Genomic DNA, 23,000 nt, shown 5'->3' on the forward strand with positions numbered 1-23,000 from the left:
TGTTATTAAAATTGGTGTTACTACCACGGTTTTCTCGTCATATATGATATATGGTCTGTATAGGTTTTGATCTTGCATTCTGCTACTATATTCTACTACTTTGAGACAGCTTTATCTGTCATTGTTTTTAACAAAATGTCCTATATATAATAAATGAAAACTTTTTTAATATATTATGATTTTTTTTTGTTATTATAAATATTTTTTCATGTAAACAAAAAGTGTCAGAAAGGGCTTTGTCTTCAAGTGGTTAGAAGAGTAGGTGATGTGTGACATAAGCTTCTAAATGTTGTGCATAAAATGCCAGGACAGTTCAACCCCCCCCCCCCCCCAAATGACCCCTTTTTGGAAAGTAGACACCCCCAGCTATTTGCATGTTGAGTCCATGGAATATTTTACATTTTATCACAAGTTTCGGGAAAATTACACTTTGTGGAATTACACCCCAAAATGCATTCTGCTGCTTCTCCTTAGTATGGGGATACCTCATGTGTGAGACTTTTTGGGAGCATAGCCATGTACAGGACCCTGAAAATCAATCACCACCTTCAGGATTTCTTAGCCCTTGTACACGCGGTCGGACATTCCGACAACCAAATCCATCGGATTTTGTCCAAAACTGGTGTGGCATACACATGGTCGGACAAAGTTGTCGGAAAATCTGATCGTACTTAACGTGATGACGTTATTTCGTTACGACAGGACTATGTTCAGGCTAGTAGCCAATAGCTTTGGTCTAGGAATTTGATCTGAGCATGTGTGGCACTTTGTCCGATCTGAATTCTCTACAAATGATAGGACAAAGTCCAATTGGATCATGTTGTCGGAAAATTTTATAGCCCAGCATTAAAACGTTGTTGGTCGGATATTCCGGCGGAAACAGTCTGATGTAGCCCACGCACGGTCAGATTATCCGACAACGCGGTCCGATCGGACATTTTCCGTCGGAATGTCCGACCGTGTGTACAAGGGCTAAGGGTGTAAATTTTTAATTTCACTCCTCTCTACTTATCACAGTTTTGAAGGCCATAAAATACCAAGATTGCACAAAACCCCCCAAAATGACCCCATTTTGGAAAGTAGACACCCCAAGCTATTTGATGAGAGGCATGTTGAGTGCATGGTATATTTTATATTTTGACACAAGTTTCGGGAAATTACATTTTTTTTTTTTTTTTACACAAAGTTGTCACTAAATGATATATTGTTCAAACATGTCATGGTTATATGTAGAATTACACCCTAAAATACATTCTGTTGCTTCTCCTGTGTATGGGAATACCACATGTGTGGGACTTTTTGGGAGCCTAGCCACGTACAGGACCCCAAAAACCAATCACCGCCTTCAGGATTTCTAAAGGAGTAAAATTTTGATTTTACTCCTCACTACCTATCTCAGTTATGAAGGCCCTGAAATGTCCAGATAGCACAAAACTCCCTTAAATTACCCAATTTTGCAAAGTAGATACCCCAAGGTATTTGCTAAGAGGCATGGTGAGTATTTTGCAGATCTAATTTATGAAGAAAGAAAATACTAATAAAAATTATTTTTTCAATTTTCAAAACCTTGTGACAAAAAGCAAGATCTGCAAAATAATCAACATGCCTCTCAGCAGATAGCTTGGGGTGTCTACTTTCCGGGGGGGGGGGGGGGTTGTGCTATATTGTTTATGAATATTTTTTCATTTCTTATTACATTAAAATTTTATAATTTTACTGATTATTTAGTTTGTGCTATCTTGGCATTTTATGGCCTTTGAAACGATGATAGGTAGTGAGGAGTGAAATAAAAAATTATGCCCTTAGAAAGCCCGAAAGCAGTGCTTAGTTTTTGGGGTCCTGTACACAGATAGGCTCCCAAAAATTTTACACATGAGGTATCCTCATACTCAGGAGAAGCAGCAGAATGTATCTTGGGGTGTAACTCCACATACATCCATGTAATTCCACTCGGCAGACCGGCGGGCAATCCACCCGTCTGTTTGCTAGTCCGCCGGACTTTTGAAATGAACGGACTTGCCCACACACAGAGAAAAGTCTGTTCATTTTGAACATGGCTCCAGGTAGACAGGACTAGCGAAGGAAGTGAATGTCGCTGCCTCCATCGCCAGAGATTGACACCTTGTTAGCCCCGTCACCTTGTATGGATTTAAAGGGGAAGCCCTACGCCGAACAAAGGGCGTGGGGGTCCCCCCAAACTCCATAGCAGCCTCTTCCTGACAACCCTGGCCTTTGGTTGTTGGGGTCTGCGGACGGGGGGCTTATCAGAATCTGGGAGCCCCTTTAATAAGGGGACCCCAGATTCCGGCCCCCTATGTGAATGAGTATGGGGTGCGTTGTACGCTCATTCGGAAAGTCCGGCGAACCTCTGCTGCAAAGTCCGGCAGGTTGTCCGCTGGATAGTCCAATCATGTGTACGCGGCATTATTCAAAGTCAAACAAGGATCCCTTAGCAGCAGTGATGGGCTGAGGGTGATGTAAGACCAGGAAGAAGTAACATGAATGAGCCATTGAGACACTTAAAAAGTGTTAGAGATTCCACAAAACAGCAAAGCAAACTGTGCTAAAATAAGGATATCTACACAGCAAAGGTAAGTTCCCTGCTACTATTTTTTTTTTTTAAGGTCTATTTGGGAATGTATATTCGATTAGCATAATCACCTTTTTCCACCACCTGGTACATATAATGGACAGAGGACTATAACTGTATATTTACCCAAATAGATTTAAAGGTCAGTTAGGTAGCATGTATAAGTGCCAAAATAAGATGTAAGTAGTATTTAATGTTGTCATCATATTGTGACTATTGCCAATTGATTTTCTGCATATTGCCATGATTGCCCTTTTGTTGTCCACAATGTCATGATTAGCCCATTTGTTGTCCTAATATTGTCACAAATGTCCATTTATTTTCAACAAATTGTCATAATTGCCCAGCCGATGTCCATAAATTGTCACAATTGCCTATTTTTTGTCTGCATACTGTTTGTGTACATTTAATCACAATTACTGTTTGTTGCCCACATATTGTCACAATTGCCTATTAGTGGTCTGCATGCTGTTAAATTAGCAGATTGTGGCTTGTGAATTGTAATAACTGACTGTTTGTTGCATGTGTGCTGCATGCAATTGTCAAAATATATGTGCTTTATTACTATGTTTACAGGATGTAATGTGTTTGCATAATAGTGATAGTGCCTTATTGTTGCAAATTAAACTCTTTTGGCCTATTTAGCCACTATGCAACCACTATAAAAAAAACAAAAACAAAAAAAAACTAAGAATTATTTTTTAATGATAGCAAAACATATAAAGTAAGAAAGAGACTGAAAAGGTTGGTAAAAATGGTGTCTAATATCATCGAGCCTATATAATAATGGTCAGCGTACTTAGGCTACAGAGTGAAATGACCGATTTAATAGCCAATAAATGCTTAACTTTCTTATTTGTGAAAAGTAAATTAGAATGAAATCACCAAAGGCAAACATGATATAAACAATTAATATATACTGTACATACTGTACACTAGACTAATTAAAATGTATCTAGTGTATTGAAAACATATAGCATTCTTGATAATGATGTTTTCATCTATGTCTGTAAGATATTAATGTCTATATTATTTTTTCTAGTAAGATCTAAAATAAATGTCAGCGTCTTTCCTTTAAAGGTTAGAAATAATTTAAAAATTATGATAGTCTTGCTCAGCAAGTCAGATACAGTGGTGGCTAGCTAGGGATCTCATTATCACCAAGCAAGGTACAATTTCTAATGAAGACATGAATTTTATTTCTGTCAAAATAAGGTCTTAGATTTTAAAGCACCACTTCTTAAGTAGTCATTATTGTTCTTAAATTGAGTGATCAATGTACATTTCAGGGACTTTAACAAACTTTGTTACAGAATCCTACTTGTTTCTTTTGGATACTGATTCTGAATGACAGTGACTTTTTCATTATTGATCAGCTTCTGAACTTGCAGGATTCTAATGAGGAAAGCTGCAAGGTCTGCATCTCTTTAAAAGTGATTAACTCTTTAGGAGCACTTTACTAAAAATAAATTTTTTGTTGCAAAGATTGCCTAAAAGCTGACATTTCTGTAGGCTTTCCTTATACCAACTGTGTACAGAACACCTCCAGGTTACGATAGTGCATTCAATTTTACAGAAAATTACAGCGCTGCAGATTGAAAAGGAAAGGTATATTTTAATAACTTTCAATTACAATATGGCTTGTGTCGCAATTATATAATACCATTACTAAACCGCTCAATAACCACAAAATCCCCCACCAAAATAATGGTCACCAAAAATTGAGTAAAACACAACATCTATATGGTAGAAGGAGGCTTCCAGCTTTTGCACACTTGGGGGATCATTCCTGACCCACTTATGCCACCTCATTCCAACCTAACGGAGCGCATTTGGTGCAGCACACATCCCATATCAAATCAAAAAATCAACCACAGAGAGAATAATCAACCCTCCACCGTAAACCTCCATGCTGGCAAGGACAAACCCATGTCAAATTAGAGGCCCCAAAGTATTATCCACTTCCGGCTGGATGCCTTGTTCATTGCAAACAGTTTCACATACTTGTACCCTATTGCTGCACAGCAGCCTATGACAAAGTCAGCTGCTGTCTCCTGTTGTTTTGGTTTTTCCTTTTTATTTCTTGGGTTCACTTTAGTTATCACCTGCATGCACAGGTGAACAATCGCATTATTAACATATAACCTTATTTCATTCTTCCCTATCTGTACCCCCTTTCTTGAGAGCAATAGAGAGAAAACAAGTTAAGCATCATCTAATCAACTCTTTAGTGACACCTGGTACGAAGAGAGATCTACACCGTGGAACCCGGTCATCTATTCTCATCGAACTGTGAGTAATACATAATTCTATACAGCTGCCTTAACCTTCTGCAAAATGCTAAAATTCCTGTTGTAAAACCAAGGCATTGAACCATCCAGGAAAAAAAGGTCACCCCCATGGTGTACAGCACAAGTATCTCAGAGTGACATCATATGCATACAGGGGACATATTTTAAAACCAATGAAGAACAAACAGGCCTTGGTACCTACTAAAAAAAAAGTACTGATAGCTATCAAAAATACAATAGCCTTCACGCTACATGATAGCCTAGCTGAACTTAAAGGCAGGTACCTTGTCCTAGACTGCACTCTGAACAACACCAGATGTACAATAGTAAATGTATATGCTCCCAAATCCAAGCAAATAAGATTTCTAACTAAATTGATTTAAAAAGTTTGGAAATTTCGCCAAGGGCACCTCATTACGTGCAGCAATTTCAACATGGTACCAGACAATCAACTGGATACTTCTTCACACTCCCACAGACTTTCTTCCTCAATGGGCACTTTCATAAGTAACAGTGACTTGTTTGATGTATGGAGATGCCACCATACCACTGAGTTTGATTACTCCTTCTTTTCCCATCGCCATAACTCATACACTTAGATTGACTATTTCTTAGAAAACAAATGGCTCCTACCCAATATCACAAATTCAACTATATCTACAATTACATGGTCTGACCATGTACCTGTTACTATCACCATTGACACTCTACTATCTGTCCCAACTAAAAGGATTTTTAGAGCTAAATCATCGATCCTGAACTTGCCCAAATACTCCACCTATCTACATGAAAGCATAAAAGAATTATTTAAGCTAAACAAGGGAACTACCTCCTAAGCCTTGTACACACGGTCGGAGAATCAGTCGGAATGTGTCCTATCGGACCGTGTCGTCGGATAATCCGACTGTGTGTGGTATGCATCGGACTGATTCCGTCCGAATCTCCGTCCGACCCAATTTTCCAACATGTTGGAAATATTTCCCGACTAACTGGGCCGGACGGACCTAATCCGATCATGTGTAGAGCATTTTCATCGGACCAAGTGCCACGCATGCTCAGATCAAATTCCTACATCAAAGCTATTGGCTACTAGCCTGAATGTAGTCCCATCGTAACGAAATTACGTCATCACGTTCTGAAAGATCGGATTTTTCGCCAACTTGGCCCGACCGTGTGTATGCCGGATTTGGTTGCCAATATGCCGGATTTGGTTGCCAAAATCTCCGACCGTGTGTACGTGGGCCAACAATGCTACTCTGAAGTGTTCATATGAGGAATCATTATTCAGTTAAGTGCCAGAGAGAAGAGGAAGAGATCACAGCATCAAGAAACCATCAAATCCTCTATTAAACACATAGAAAATCAAAACCAAACCAACTCTAACCCCTTCCTGAAAGAAAAATGACTACTCCTCAGACAAGAACTGAGAGCACTCCTTTTAGACTCATCTGACAAAAGTCAAAAATAAATACAAATCAAGGCTAAACATTACTCCACAGGATATAAGGCAGGAAAAGCCATGGTCCTTAGAATCCAGGGATATCATAACAAATCATCATAACAAATCTAAACTATCACATCTCTTTCACCCTACCTCTAAAACAAAATATATTGATCCACAAGCCATAACTGATCCATTCAGTCATTACTATAACAGGCTCTATAACTTAAAAAATGACTCTACAATTATGCAACCATCTTCAACAGAGATAGACGCTTTCCTTCAGGAAATTAATCTCCCTAAACTTTCTCAAGACTAAAGAAAAAAGACATAATTCTGTAAAAAATACATTTTTCTTAATTTCTGTTATAAAATTTAGCAAATTAGTAATTTGTCTTCATACATTTTGGCCAAAATTTATACTGCTATAAATCTTTGGTAAAAAATAACCCAAATTGGTGCATATTATTTGGTCTTTGTGAAAGTTATAGAGCCCACAAGCTATGGTACCAATCTCTAAAAATTGTTCACACCTGATCAACTGACGGATTATTTCATTTCTTGAGACCTTAACGAGCCAAGTACAGATATCCCCCTTTTTGTAAAGTAGACATTCCAAGGTATTTAGTAAGAGGCATGGTGAGTTTTTTTTAAGTTGTCATTTTTTTCCCATAGTTCTTTGCAAAATCAAGATTTCTTTTCTTTTTTTTCACATTTTTTTTATATTAGCAGGTTATTTCTCACTCACAGCATATGCATAGCACAAATTACACCCCAAAATACATTCTACTACTCCTCCTGAGTACGGCGATACCACATGTGTGAGACTTTTACACAGCGTGCCCATATAAAGAGGCGCAACATGCAGGGAACACCATCAGGCGTTCTTAGAGCATAAATTACACATATAATTTCTTAACTACCTCTTATGCCACATACACACGATCTGACTATCCGGCGGACTTGGTCCAGCTGGCCAATCCGTCTGTGTGTGGGCTCCGGCGGACTTTTTATTCCCAAAAGTCCGGCAGACTTAGAAAGAAGTTTTGACTCAAAATTGTCCGCCGGACTAGGCAAACCGGTGGACAATCTGCCCATCTGTGTGCTAGTCCACCAGACAATCCGCCGGACTATGGCTAGAGTCCGCTGGACTTTTGAAATGAATGGACTTGCCCACACATGGAGAAAAGTTAGTTCATTTTGAAAGCGGCTCCAGGTAGATGGGACTAGCGAAAGAAGTCAATGTCGCCGCCTCCATCGGTGAGATTAGCACCTCGTGAGCCCCGTCACCTGGTATGGACTTAAAGGGGAAGCCCTACGCCGAAAAAACGGCATGGGGATCCCCAAAGTCCATATCAGACCCTTATCCTTGTGATGTTGACACGACACTGTCTCTGGCTGCAATGGCAGGGACACGTTGTGCAGTGACTTATATAGGGAGAAGGGGCGGGGTCGCAACGCTTCCCTGCCATTGCGGCCAGAGACAGCGTTGTGTCAACATCGCTAGGAAGAAGAAAAGAAGTAGAAGAAGAAAAGAAGTAGAAGAAGTAGAAGAAGAAGAGAAGAAGGCAAGAAGGCAGCGGCGACAGCAACAGAAGACCGGGCCAATGCTAGTAAAAGAGCTGGAAGAAGAAAGCGGTGGTCCGGCAAGAAGAACCAAAGAGGGGGACAAGACCCCTGAAGAGCGGGACAAGACCCAAAGTCAGAAGAAGACCCCCAGACAGCGGCGGCGACAATGAAGAAGAAAGCCGGGCTCCTCTGCTAGTAAAAGAGCTAGCAGAAGATAGAGGAGGAGTCCGGCAAGAAGACCCCACAAGACGGAAGAAGAGAAGACCACCGGAGCTGTCCAATAAATACATTTAAAAACTTGTGTTGTGTTTTTTTATTTACACTTTTTTCCCCAGGTGAATGGGTAGGGGTACATTGTACCCCATGCTCATTTACATAGGGTGGGGGGCTGGTATCTGAGGGCCTCCTTATTAATGGGGGCTCCCTGATTCCGATAAGCCCCCCGTCTGCAACCCCAACAACCAACGGGCAGGGTTGTCGAGAAGATGCCCTTGTCCTCATCAACATGGGGACAAGGTGCTTTGGGGTGGGAGGCTGTGGGGCCCCCCTTCCCCAAAGCACCCCCCCATGTTGAGGGCATGCGGCCTGGTATGGCTCAGGAGGGGGGCGCTCGCTCGTCCCCACCCCCTTTCCTGACCGGCCGGCTGCATGCTCAGATAAGGGTCTGATATGGACTTTGGGGGGACCCCCACGCCGTTTTTCCGGCGAAGGCTTCCCTTCTAAGTCCATACCAGGTGACGGGGCTTGCAAGGTGTCAATCTTGCCGATGGAGTCAGCGACATTGACTTCCTTCGCTAGTCCCGTCTACCTGGAGCCGCGTTCAAAATAAACTGACTTTTCTCCATGTGTGGGCAAGTTCGCTCATTTCAAAAGTCCGGCGGACTCCCACCATAGTCCGGCAGATTGGCCGTGTGTGGGCAAGTCCGCTCGTTCGGAAAGTCCGGCTGACCTCCACTGCAAAGTCCGGTGGTTTGTCCGGTCGTGTGTATGTGGCATTACATTTTGAAGGTCCTCAAGCACCAGGACAAAGAAAATGCCCCAAAAATAACCCCATTTTGGAAAAACAACCCAATGTATAATCTATTTGGCATAATGAGTCTTTTGAACATGTTGTTTTTTTCTACAAGTTTTGGAAAATGTGTAAAGAAAATGAAAACGCTTTTTTTTTTTTTTTTACACAAACTTGTCCATTTATACAATATGTCAAACACATAGCATGTACATACCAAAAATTACACCCCAAAATAGATTCTCCTACTCCTACCTGTGATACGACAGGTGGGAGACTTTTACACAGCCTGGCCACATAGAGAGGCCCAACATGCAGGGAGCCCCATCAGGTGTTCTTGGGGCATAATTGCAAATCTAATTTGACAACCTATTATGGTTTTGTGAGGCACTGTAGTGGCATGGATGTGACATGGATGAGAACTGATGTGGAATGGATGAGCATGAATGGAGATGGATGAGCTGTAAATGGGGATGGTTGAGCATGAATGAGCATGGCTGAGTAGGGCTGGGTATGGCTGGGTACGGCCGGGTATGGCTGGGTACAGCTTTGTACGGCTGAGTATGGATGGGGCTGGATGGAATGGCTGAGCATGGGTGGATGGATGAGTATTGCTGAGAATGGATGGATGAGTATTGCTGAGTATGGATGGATGGATGAGTATTACTGAGGATGAATAGATGGCTGAGCATGGATGGTTGAGTACTGATGAGGATAGATGGATGACTGAGTATGGATGGCTGAGTATTGATGAGGATGGATGGCTGAGCATGGATAGATGGATGGTTGGATGAGGCAGGACATGTCACAGATCAGCACTGTGGGCACTACACATCCAGCCCACAGCGCTGCTGCATCTGATCTCTCCCCTCTCTGCTCACACTGTACCGATCAGTACAGAGAGGGGATAGATGAACCGGATATGACGCCGGTTTGTTTACAAGTGATTGCTCCATCATTTGGCGGAGCAAACACGTGTTAAACAGCCACCGTCAGTGGCCATTTATCATAATCCGTATGTCCTCACAGATTTATTGAGCCACAGTGTAGCCATCATTCGACTATAGCACGGTTGGCAAGTGATTAATAAACCTACAATGCTCACCTATTCTTTTTCAAAGCGTATGCTTTGTGCATCCTACTAGGGATGAGCTTCGTGTTCGAGTCGAACGTACGTTCGACTCGAACATTGGCTGTTCGTCCGTTCGGCGAAATCCGAACACTTGGTCTGTTCGCGTCAAAATTCGCATGGCTCTCACGGCCCACAATGCACTGCGATGGCGCAGTGCATTGCTGGCTCATGATTGGCCAAGCATGCACTGTGACCCTGCATGCTTGGCCAATCGCAACGCCAGCAGCGAGGAGAGCCATGATTGGCCACAGGCAGGATGCCTGTGGCCAATCATAGCTCAGGCTGTGTAGTGCACGCCCCACACTATATAAGGCCGCCATTGAGGCGGCCTCGTGTAGTATGTTGGCATCTGAAGCAGTGGGTGTTCTGTGTACCTTCAACACAGTACACACCGATCGTTTTTGGCTGATTTCCTATCTTGCTGTTGTGTAGTGGTTATTGTCTGTGCCCTGACCGCAGTATACACCACTATATTCACCTCACCTATATAGCTAGTGATCTATCTTTAATAATAGAGCTTGCAGTCAGTAGTGTTAGGAGATAGTGCGTGCTGTCTGCGTGCTCTGTACCCAGTACATACCGCTATAATCCTCCTACATAGCTGTTCTCTATTTGAGCCCAATTGCCATCTGCAGGAGTTATTGGAAGTTGTGTGTGCCTCCAGCACAGCACAGTATACATCTGTATATACCCCTTTATCTCTGCTGTTTTCTGGTTATTGTCTGCGTGCCCTGACCGCAGTATACACCGCGATATTCACGTCACCTATATAGCTAGTGATCTATCTTTAATAATAGAGCTTGCAGTCAGTAGTGTTAGGAGATAGTGCGTGCTGTCTGCGTGCTCTGTACCCAGTACATACCGCTATAATCCACCTACATAGCTGTTCTCTATTTGAGCCCAATTGCCATCTGCAGGAGTTATTGGAAGTTGTGTGTGCCTCCAGCACAGCACAGTATACATCTGTATATACCCCTTTATCTCTGCTGTTTTCTGGTTATTGTCTGCGTGCCCTGACCGCAGTATACACCGCGATATTCACGTCACCTATATAGCTAGTGATCTATCTTTAATAATAGAGCTTGCAGTCAGTAGTGTTAGGAGATAGTGCGTGCTCTCTGCGTGCTCTGTACCCAGTACATACCGCTATAATCCACCTACATAGCTGTTCTCTATTTGAGCCCAATTGCCATCTGCAGGAGTTATTGGAAGTTGTGTGTGCCTCCAGCACAGCACAGTATACATCTGTATATACCCCTTTATCTCTGCTGTTTTCTGGTTATTGTCTGCGTGCCCTGACCGCAGTATACACCGCGATATTCACGTCACCTATATAGCTAGTGATCTATCTTTAATAATAGAGCTTGCAGTCAGTAGTGTTAGGAGATAGTGCGTGCTGTCTGCGTGCTCTGTACCCAGTACATACCGCTATAATCCACCTACATAGCTGTTCTCTATTTGAGCCCAATTGGGGTTATTTCCTGCAAATTCCTGCAATAAAACAGGGCTAATTCCTTCAATAAAACTAGAGTATATGGCAGAGGTTGCAGTGTGGTGGCACCAGCACCAGTGCCTAAGGCCACATTTTTCTGCCCCTGTTTAACAGGGACATGTAATTACAATTCTTGATATAATATTTCACAGGAGAGCCCCTTCCTGTGCCCACCCAGAGTAACGGTGAGGACTTATAGTGTTGTGGCACCAGCACCACAACCACCAAAGGTCAATTTTTCTACCACTGTTCAACAATGGCATGTAATTACAATTCTTGATATAATCGTTCACAGCAGGGCGCTCCAGCGCCCACAAAGAGTCACTTTGAGGGCTTACAATGTTGTGGCAAAACCAACACCTTGTTCCGCCATTTCTGCAGAGCATATAGGGCAGGCCCCTACTTTCAAACATCCAACTTACAAACATCTCCTACTTGCAAACACAAGGAGACAGCAGCAAGTGAGATGAAAAAAGATGGACGACAAAACAAATTATACAGGGGTGATAACCATTCCCTATGTTTTCCAAAAAGCTTAAAAATAGTTTTTTTGACTGGAGCTACACTTTAAAAATGTACCAGTTGAAAATTACAAACAGATTCAACTTAACACAACAAACCTACACAGTCCCTGTCTTGTTTGCACCGCCTGTATACTGCTGTTCTGAGTATATAGGGCCTGGGGGCCACACGCATTTCCTTTTTTTAATATGGGTACAGGGTTCCCCTTAATATGCGTACAAGACCCAAATAGGCTGGTAATGGGCAGGGAGGGCTACCCATGCCATTTTTCTGAATGATTTTCAACCATATTGCAGGAACCAGATATAACATAAAAACCGCAAGCAGTTTTCAATGATGTTATTTCCGTTTAATGTCATTTTGTGCAGGGACTGTTCTAAACACGGGAAACACATGGCACTTCACAGGCATACTACAGACACCCCCCAAGCACCATATTTAAAGGAATATTTCACTTTTTTTTCACTTTAATCGTCAGTAAAATCAGTGCTCCCGCCAAAACGGCCATTTTTAAAAACATTTTAGGCATTGACCCATGTCCCCTGGGGCAGGAGCCAGGTCGCCAAACCCTTTTTAGGACAGTATCTTGCATATTAGCCGTTAAAATTAGCACTTTGCATTTCGAACGTTTGAGTCCCATAGACTTCAATGGGGTTCTAACGTTCGTAACGAACGTGGGGTCCGTTCGAAAGTTCTGGTGCGAACCGAACCGGGGGGTGTTCGGCTCATCCCTATATCCTACATACAAAAGATTACATGGATACTTTACGAAATATCACAAACTCTGTTAAGTATGTGATGAATTCCTTTATAGTGTACTCTCTATTTGCCACATCATAAAAGGACGATTGTTCAGGATATGATGAGACATCAGCACCATCATCTGAATTGTTTATGAGGACAATGTATATACTTTCATGGTCCTTGCGCTGTGTTTTGTGCGTTACAATTCTACTGTTATCGTTACTGGTCCCCAAGCCTGACCCCTGACCATGACACAAAGTCTCCATTTTGTTTAGTAAACCAAATATGATAGTTTGGCTGACTTTTTGAAAACAATGCATTCCCTTGTTGACCAATATCTCAAAAGTGTTAAGCAGTTTGACACAGAACCTATAGTAGTCAATCTCTACATTTAAGATAAAAAATAAATAAATATGTGAAAGTCAGATTAAAAAGTACACCATGTTACAAACTCTAAGTCAAATATTCGACTAATGAAAATACACAATGCTATCCTTTTAAGGTCAAGCAAGCCTTTGTGTCATCAAATTAAAGTCATGTATCCAACTTGTTTTTTTTTTTTCAGTTATAGGCAAATTAAAATCCAAATAAAGTTTAGTAATTTTATAATTACATTCAAAATGACCATCATCCTGTTTTTTGTAGCCCACTCAGATTTATGTAGAAAATTATACAATATTCTGGCCTGCATTCATTTTAATCTATGTTTTAAATCAAAATATCTTTCTCATTAAAATCATACAGTTTGGAGACTAGACAGAGTCATATGTCAGTAATAATTCATAATCTTAATACATATTATACAATTGGAACACAGTCTACTTGTACCAGATCTCTGCATACGTATACCTATCTGTTTCTGTGACGCACACTATTCTATTTTTGTCCTTTTTATCTCTAGGTTAAAACACTATTTCAATTTTTGGATGTCCAGAAATTGTTTTAATAGTTTAGCATTTAATGAAAAATGCCCTAGTTTTAATGACACATTCATCAAATGAAACAAAATGATGTCCAGCAACTGCTGTTAATATCATAGCACAAAAAAAATTCTTAAAGTTTGCTTAGGACTTAAAGCATTTTAACCCTCCCCCCACCAATAAAAAAATATAAAAACCACATAACAGTTAAAAAAAAATGTGAAAAGTAAAACAAAGAGTACTTACCTTACATGTACACTTTACCCTGAAGTAACCTAGAATAATGATCACCCTGGCCTCCTGATTAGATTTCTGGAATTCTGAAGATCCCTGAGCACTGTTCTAGGTCATGTTCTCACATTATTTTGTGTTAGTACCATTATATCGCTAAATATTGTAATGTGTGAGGAGATGAGTCCTCATTTTTGTAATCCCATTTACTTGACTGAGAAGAGAATGACACAATATACAGGGAAGAATGACAGATTTTACAGCATACTTGCAATCTAGGGGGTAGTAAGCCTGGAGAAACTATCAAGGCAAACCCACTGATTTTAGTGTTTGTTGTTAATAGTTGCTCATGAGACCCACATATCTTTAGTTTTAGGTTTTGGGTAATTATTGGATTTTCATACATTTAGGATTTTTTTCAGTTACTGGCTCTTATTGCTTCCTGGATCTAAATTGTTTGTTTGTTTGTGTATTTACCCAGACCGAATATCTTTCTGGTGAAAAGGACTGTCCATGGCTTTGTTGAGAGGGGTTTAAAATATGTTTTAATATGAAAACATACAGCTGCCCACTTGACTGTTTTGGTCAGTGTTTACTTCCCAAGAACATACCGCAAATGTAATCACTTTTGCTTATTCATAGCAGTAGCCAGATGGATTCGCCAGTTTAATCTATTACGGCTCAATGGCCTCAGCAGAGATCGTGATCCTTTTATTACTGTAACATACAGTATGGAACATAACATCTACCATAAATGTTTTAAAATAATCACATCATTTGCATTACTGCAAATGCAGTTTATACTACATATATTATGTTTTAGGGTATTCTGACACCAGGCTATACTGTATAATTTATTTTTAGAATTTTTGTTTCATTTTGTAAGCATTTTAATTAATACGTTTTAAATGTTGCTATTTATCAGGTGTATTATATGAATAGTTGCGAAATACATACGCAATGCCAGCTTTATCTACACAGTTGTAAATTTCCCATGAGCTACTTTTGTCACTTCAAGTTAACTGAACTATAAATTTGTGTTTAATACCATCTTATTGTGAAGTTATCGACAATTTATTTAATTATACTCTGAGTTTAAAGGGTAAATCCACTATTGTGGAAAAAAATATATTTGACCTTTTCTTTTTTTTAATCTGCAGCGCTGTAATTTACTATAAAATTCAATGTAATAAAGCAACCTGGAGGTGTTCTGTACAAAGATGGTGTACAGAACTTCCCCAGAAATGTAATTTGGCTCACTGATTTTGCCAGAGGTCTGCATTCTAGATACAAATGTATTTTGCTATCCTATACTTCACTAGGCCACTCTGTTCTGACGTGCCAGACTGTGATACCTGGTACACCACAAGAACTGGGCTCACAAGGTTTGATGACCTGCCTGCAAACTACTTTTACGGTTGACATTAGTAACCTAGCTATCCCCTCAAGGTTTATAGTTAAACATATTAATAAAGTGGCTAGGCCCCCAGACATTGTTGTATTTCAAGAGACTAAGAACTATTTATGTTGGCACCCTGGCTGCAGATACCACACCCCTTGGGTATGGCTAGATCAGAGTTACAGCAGTCCATAAGCTATAAAAACACTACCTTCAAAAGGTTGCAAGACTTTACTGAGATATATGGTAGGGAAAATTATTAATGTTTAGAAACATGTTTGAACTACAGCTTGCTAAGGTAGGTCCTTACCTACTGGCCCTCAGTTATTTAAACACCACTTGTATTTTGAATCCAATTGACAAACCACATCCTCTAAGAAAGTGGTGTGTTCTTAAGGAATGCCCTTTAACAAATTCAAGGAATATCTACGGAATAATGACATTTTCTTCAAATGTTGTGCATTTTACAGAGGCACTTGCCAGAGATAGACTACAACATTTTACAGTACTATGAATATGACAGTGAAGGGCACATATAAGTCTTACACTGAGGCCCCTTTAAACAGGATTCTACATCCACTGAAGATGTTACACCAACATCAGGTCATGCTGGGTAGCGCCATTAACAGTCACCTTCAATGATCATAGAGAAAACCAGTGACAAGATATGTCTGGCCAAGGTTTTTCCTCAAGATCAACCAAACTTCAGGGTCAGGATTACTACTGGGTCCTTTTGCCCACTTCCTACCCAGGCAAATGTTTAGCTTTCAGAGCTGTTGCAATTTGAATTACAATTGAGTGGTCACGCAACGCTGTACTCAAGCAAAATTTGTATCAATTTTTTTTTCACACAAATAGAGCTTTTTTTTTAGTGGTATTTAATCACCACTTTTTTTTTTTTTTTTTTTTGCAAAATAAATGAATAAAAGGCCAAACATTTTAAAACAAAAACAAAAACTTTTTTTATAGTTTGTTTTTTGTCAAAAATGTTGCAAACATATAATTTTTCTCTTTCACTGATGCGAGCTGATAAGGCTGCATTGATGGGCACTGATAGGCTGCACTGATGGGCACTGATGAGTCGGCAATGATGGGCATTGATGGGCACTGATAGGCAGCACTGATGATGCAGCATTGGTGGGTACTGATAGGTGGTACTGATAGGCACTGATGGACACTGATAGGCTGCACTGATAGGTAACACTGATGAGGAGACACTGGTAGGCCCTGATTGGCAGCACTGCTGGGCACATATTTGCAGCACTGGTGGGAAAAGATTGGCAGCACTGGTGGAACTGCACTGATAATCAGGACACTGATAATCATTGCCTGATTATCGGTGTATATGTCCCTTTTAGAAAATCTGATTATCAACGCTCTTCTCCCCACCTTATGCTGTCAGCATGAGGAAAGGAATAACCGGCATCTGTTTACCTCTGTGATCAGCTGTGATTGGACACAGCTGATCACATTGTAAAGAGATGCTGATTGGCTCTTTACCTCAATCTGTGATCTGTAGTGTCCAGAGGGCACTATTTTTACTAAGTGTGCTGCCCATGCCCAGCAGTGGACGAGTGGCAGGCATGATCACAGAACGCCGTCATATGCCGACATCCCAGAACAAGACAACCACACTGTCACTGTCATTCAGTTAGTTAGCGTGGTCGACAAGTGGTTAATGTGAAGAGTGAAATATTTTCCTAAATGCTGCACACATATGCCAGCATAGTAAATATAACAGGAAGTGTGGAAAAATGCAGACATTAATGGAACTGAAGGGATTCACCTTCTTAAACTTATCAAGTATAATCAGATACCTAATGATAGAGAGAAACTTCCCACACCAGATGATGGACATGGAGTATATTCTCCATTGATTTGGCTGGTTACATCACACCACTTGACAATGATGCCAAAACCATGCTCCTATTGGGAAGAGACATCTGAAGAATACACAACCATTTCAATGTAGTAATGACAGTGCCTTTTCCCATAGGCAATATATAACATTATATTATTGAATTGTGCTATTTACCGATACAATGTGGGGTATGTGCTGCTACAGCAGCATATTTGAGGTTGCACCCTTGGTATGTTCCCCCTCCTATTTGGTAGTAATTAGTACAGTCCCTCTCTAGACAAACCCTGCTCCTTTCAATTGTTCAGTATACTTTACATTTCTATCACAAAGACAGAGCCTGGGAACTGTATTATTGTCTTAGCCCTTGTACACACGGTCGGAGAATCCGTCGGAATGTGTCCTATCGGACCGTATCATCGGATAATCCGACTGTGTGTGGTATGCATCGGACTGATTCCGTCTGAATATCCGTCGGACCCAATTTTCCAACATGTTGGAAATATTTCCCGACCAACTGGGCCGGTCGGACATACTCCGATCATGTGTAGCGAATTTTGATCGGACCAAGTGCCACGCATGCTCAGATCAAATTCCTACATCAAAGCTATTGGCTACTAGCCTGAATGTAGTCCCATCGTAATGAAATTACGTCATCACGTTCTGAAAGATCGGATTTTTTTTCCAACTTTGACCGACCGTGTGTATGCAACAGTTTCAGACAAGATCCGACGGACAAAATAAAAATTGCATTGCATTCAACTTCTGAGTGTTTTTGAAGAGTTAAGCTGTCTGTGGATTCTGCCACATTAAATAGCCATACTGTATGGACAGATTAAAATCTATGGAGATTTGTATTTGGATATATTGGCATTTGAAACAGAATACTTCCTATTTAAATTAAATTCAAATGAGAAGCTACTGCTAAAATAAAATGCTATAAGTGTTATAATAAACTTGACAACTGGTGTGACTTTTGATAAATGATCATGAATTTGTGTGACACAATTCTTGTTGGTTTATCCCTTTCCCGCCGAGCGTACGCAGATATGCGTACTCGGCTTCCGGGGGTTATACCGGGATGATGCCCGCACCTGCAGGCATCATCCCGGTACCGTTTTTTGCACAGGCGATTGGCTATCCAGGCATAACAACCGATGCGGCTAAAAGCCGCTCAGCTGTTATGCCGGAGGATTGGGAGGGGACGTCCCCCCTCCCGTCCCCTCCCGCCGCTGTTACCGGTGCTCCCACTCGATCGGGAACACCGATTAGTGATCCGACGCCTCCGGCTGCTGGGAAGGAACTGGAACGAAGCCGTAATCGGCTTCGTTCCAGTCTCCTCATCATAAACACGGAAGCGATGTCATGACGTCACTTCCCGTTTACTGGGCTGCCAATGGCGCCGGTTTTAAAAAAATATCCGGTATTCAGAATCGCCGTTTTGGGCGATCTGAATACATTGAAGTGTAAAGGAGGGGTGGGGGGTCTTTTAGACCCCCGATCCCTCCATAAAGAGGACCTGTCACCACCTATTACTGTCACAAGGGATGTTTACATTCCTTGTGACAGCAATAAAAGTGATTAATTATTTTTTTTTTAAACAATTTAGTCATTTTAAAATAAATAAAAAAATAAAAAAAAAATTTTTTAAAGCGCCCGCCGTCCCCGCGAGCTCGCAAAGCAAAGAAAACGCATACGGAAGTCACACATGTGAGGTATCGCCGCGATCGTCAGAGCGAGAGCAATAATTCTAGCACTAGACCTCCTCTGTAACGCTAACCTGGTAACCGTAAAAAAAAAATTAAAGCGTCGCCTATTGAGATTTTTAGGTACCGTACTTTGTCGTCAATCTACAAGTGCGCGCAATTATAAAGTGTGACATGTTTGGTATCTATTTACTCGGCGTAACATTATCTTTCACATTACACAAAAAAATTGAGCTAATTTTACTGTTTTTTGTTTTTTTTTATTCATGAAAGTGTCCCTTTTCCCAAAAAGTTGCGTTTAAAACACCGCTGCGCAAATACCGTGTGACATAAAATATTGCAACAATCGCCGTTTTATTCTCTAGAGTCTTTGCTAAAAAAATATATATAATGTTTGGGGGTTCCAAGTAATTTTCTAGCAAAAAATATGGATTTTAACTTGTAAACACCAAATTCCAAAAATAGGCTTAGTCATGAAAGGGTTATATATATCAATGTGCAAATATCAAATATCCATACTGACAATAAAGTGATATCATTGTAAACCAGCTGCCATAAAAACAACCCAAAATGTTTTATTACCCAGAGCTTAGTACTATGCATATAACTAATGTACAAATGACAATTTATAAATATACTTAATATAACTAAAAATATTGGAAATAGAATTTAACAATGTGCAAACATAATATGTATTGTGAAAACAGGCAAACCAGAATATGCATATCCAAATTTACAAAATAATTGGTCTCCCCTTAAAAACAGTGGGAAAGTTCACAAAAGTAAAAAAAAAAGTTGATGAAATGAAAATTTCAAAGCAACAATTTTCAAGATTGTTAATAAATATAAAGCGTACATTTTCAGTTATTTTGAATTTTGAATGTGATTGATTTACCAATGATAGCACTTTATTGTTAGTATACATTTTCAATACTTACACATTAGATACGTGTATAGCACCGAACACTGTGTTACCCTTCCAAATTAATGATTCTTTACATTTCTGCTTAGGTAACATACAAAAGAAAACTGTTGATGATGCTAAAGTTTCTTGCAACAATACAGTAATATTTTCTCCTGGAAGTTTGTTAAGAATCACCCTCCACACCTTGAAATTCAGAAATATATACATGTAAATTGCTGCAGTCCCTGCTGCCGAGTCATGCTGTGCAGACTTCTGCTCTTTCAGCTAGCGGCCATATTATTTCTAGTTCTCTGAAACATTATTTGGCAGCTGAAAATGAAGCCGCTAACATGTTTACATTTCATTCCTAGATCTGTCTACAACAGAATTAAATTTCACACTTGGGTACATTATCTGTGGGTGTGCTCTGTCAGCAAATCTAAACTAGGATTTGAATGCTTACCTTCACATGTAGGTTGTACACCAGACCACGAGCCATTTAATAGGCATGTTCTCTCCGTGGAGCCCATCAATGTGTATCCCATTTCACAAGAAAAACGAAGTAAGCTTTTTATTTTAAATTCATTTCCAAGTCGAGAACCATGAGCTGGAATGCCAGGATCACCACAGGTTCCAGGGTTAATTCCTACAACAATATAAATTTGTATTTATATCATGTCATCTACAGTTAATATACATGTAAAAACTTTGCTTTTTCCAAAGCACAACAGTTTGATAAATTGATAACTGCAGTATGCAGCAACATTTTAAACTCATGTTAAAGTACATATAAATCCATTCACAACAAAAATGTCATACTTTTTAAATGTAGAGCTATTTTAAATAAATCCTGATAATCCAACCATAAGATTTCTTATTGAAACACTGCCTGTTTTAAAGTCACAACTGTGCTGCAGTGTCACCCTGTCCTGAATAGGATTACAAGTGGCCATGCAAACACACATTTTGCAAGAATTGTCATCTATTGTCCCTGTCAGAAAGCCAGGACAGAGCAATAATTTGCAACCAACACTTGAGCAAGTACATGAGATAGGAAGTGGCTGAAAAAGCTGAAGCAGATCAGCAGCAGAGAAACAAAAAAGTTAGTTTTGTTTTTCCAGAGTTTGGGCAGTGAATGATGATGAGAAAAGAAAGGGATCTGGGAGCCTATGGGTGGAGCTATCTCAAGTGCTAAAACTTTGCAAATATACGATATATATATATATATATATATATATATGCACTGTATATATTTACTGTCAAATGTGTAAGACCCTTAATTTGATTAAGTATAAGTTGTATAAACTTCCCTGTATAATATAGCTTAGAGTGGGTGAGGAAAAGCAGCATGTGCTTACAGGCATTATGCTGATAGGAAAACAACTGAGAAATGCTCTTTCTCATTAAGGCCGGGTTCACACTGCTGCGGGGGGAGATCCGGATGTGATTCGCACCGCACTGCAGTGCAAATCACATCCGATCTCCGTAGCGATGCGAGTTCAGCCATACAGATAGTATGGCTGAATTCGCATCGCTCCCGCAGTAAACTCGCACGGGACCCTTTTTTTGGTCTGCACACCATGCGATCTGATTCCTGTGTGAGTCTGCAGATCGCACTGCGATATGCGGACGGATCTGGGGGTGTCATTAACATTTCATTGACACTCCCAGCCATTCGCATAGGGCAGTGTGAACTGCCGGCGGGAGTCATGCGATGCGGGAAAACGCAGCGGATTTGCGGCGTTCCCGCATCGCTGTGGTGTGAACCCAGCCTCATAGTCATAGATTGGGGTGGGTTTGTGACAGCTTGGATGGTTGAATGATGATCGCTGCCATTCAACCCAAAGGACTGAGGACATCTTGTGTCAGAAAATAAGTAATGCATGAGATTGGTCTGGATTGAACGTTAGTTTTTTTTGTTTGTTTTTTTACTGCAATTCTTTTTTACATTAAGGTGCATTTTAATAACATACAAGGAGCTGTGTAGAGAAAGTGAAGGAAAGCTCATATAGGGGCTACTCCAGATCGTACCATTTGGTACGATCTGGAGTAGCCCCTATATGAGCTTTCCTTCACTTTCTCTATACAATTATGGAATGATGGTACCTACCCCTATGTTCATTTATAATTCCTTGAGGAGCTATAGCTTTAAATACAAGGAGCTGTGTTTCACACAGCTACTCATTAGGCAGTTTAGTGCTGTCCGTCTGACCAAGTAGGCATTGCTGTTACTAATCCATTATTTACTAAATATTTATCAATGTATAACACATTGCATTTATTGTTGTTTGTTCAAAGCCAATAATCGGTCATGAATTAGCAGTGATAAGAAAGTTTCAAACTTAGCTAAGTTGGATTTTCATATGATCATTACAGATGAAATACATATTACATACATAAGAAACCTTTTCAAATAATTTGTATTTATAGCCATCTACCATGAAGTACAACCAAATGGGATGACACACACTTTTCTGTTACAGTTAGACTGTAGAAAGATCACAGTGAGGTATCCCCTCCACCCAAGTTCTTGGAATGGACAGCGAAAGAACAGTAGAGGACTGATGAGGCTCCCCTCTGTTGCCCCTCTTGTTAGTATATTTGCATGCGGTGCATCTTATTAACTCCCAGCTTTCTCCCAGAAGATTGCAAGAGGCTGATAGCAAGTAAAATTCATACTTACACTGGTTGGATTTAAAAAATACACCTAATGGTTTATTAATAGCTGCATGTATCTTTATCTTTATATATGACCGGCATTTAGACTTTATTTTATAGTAAATTGATCTCTAAATCTCAAAGTATGGTATCATTCTACATAAAAATATTCTACGTAAATTATTTTTATTACTATTTTATAAGGTTCCAAAATGACAGCTCTATGTACTATGTATAAGCAAAACCTATTGCTATTGTTAGTTCTCTAGACAAGAATATGCTTCACTGAGAGATCTTCTTGCTTTGTCAATGTGATCTTATTCCTTACAGGGACACAATCCATTTTATCATTGTTTCCCATTTTATTTTATCCAGGATGGAGTATTTTAAGGTGTCCCTACATGTGTTGAAACATTTGTTCAGTCTAGAATTGTCTCATGGAGCCCACTGAGATTTCTCTTTCAATATACAGTGCCCTTGTTGTGAGAGATTGTTTGGCTCTATAGGTATTCTGTCATGGAAGTATTCCTTAAG

At 40.2% G+C, this 23,000-nt stretch overlaps 1 protein-coding gene across 1 annotated transcript in view; it reads right to left on the reverse strand.

Annotated features, from left to right (window-relative positions):
• The window catches only part of CSMD1 (CUB and Sushi multiple domains 1), a 2,539,710-nt gene that overhangs the window by 112,473 nt on the left and 2,404,237 nt on the right, over positions 1–23,000 (reverse strand). The window contains exon 57 of the mRNA XM_077487775.1: positions 20,272–20,454. Coding sequence (XP_077343901.1) covers positions 20,272–20,454 — 183 coding nt within the window. The remainder of the gene's footprint in view (positions 1–20,271; positions 20,455–23,000) is intronic.

The sequence above is a fragment of the Lithobates pipiens genome, unplaced genomic scaffold (assembly GCF_037356315.1).
Source record: "Lithobates pipiens isolate NorthernLeopardFrog02 unplaced genomic scaffold, aLitPip1_a1.2 Scaffold_18, whole genome shotgun sequence".
Classification (NCBI taxonomy): Eukaryota; Metazoa; Chordata; class Amphibia; order Anura; family Ranidae; genus Lithobates; species Lithobates pipiens.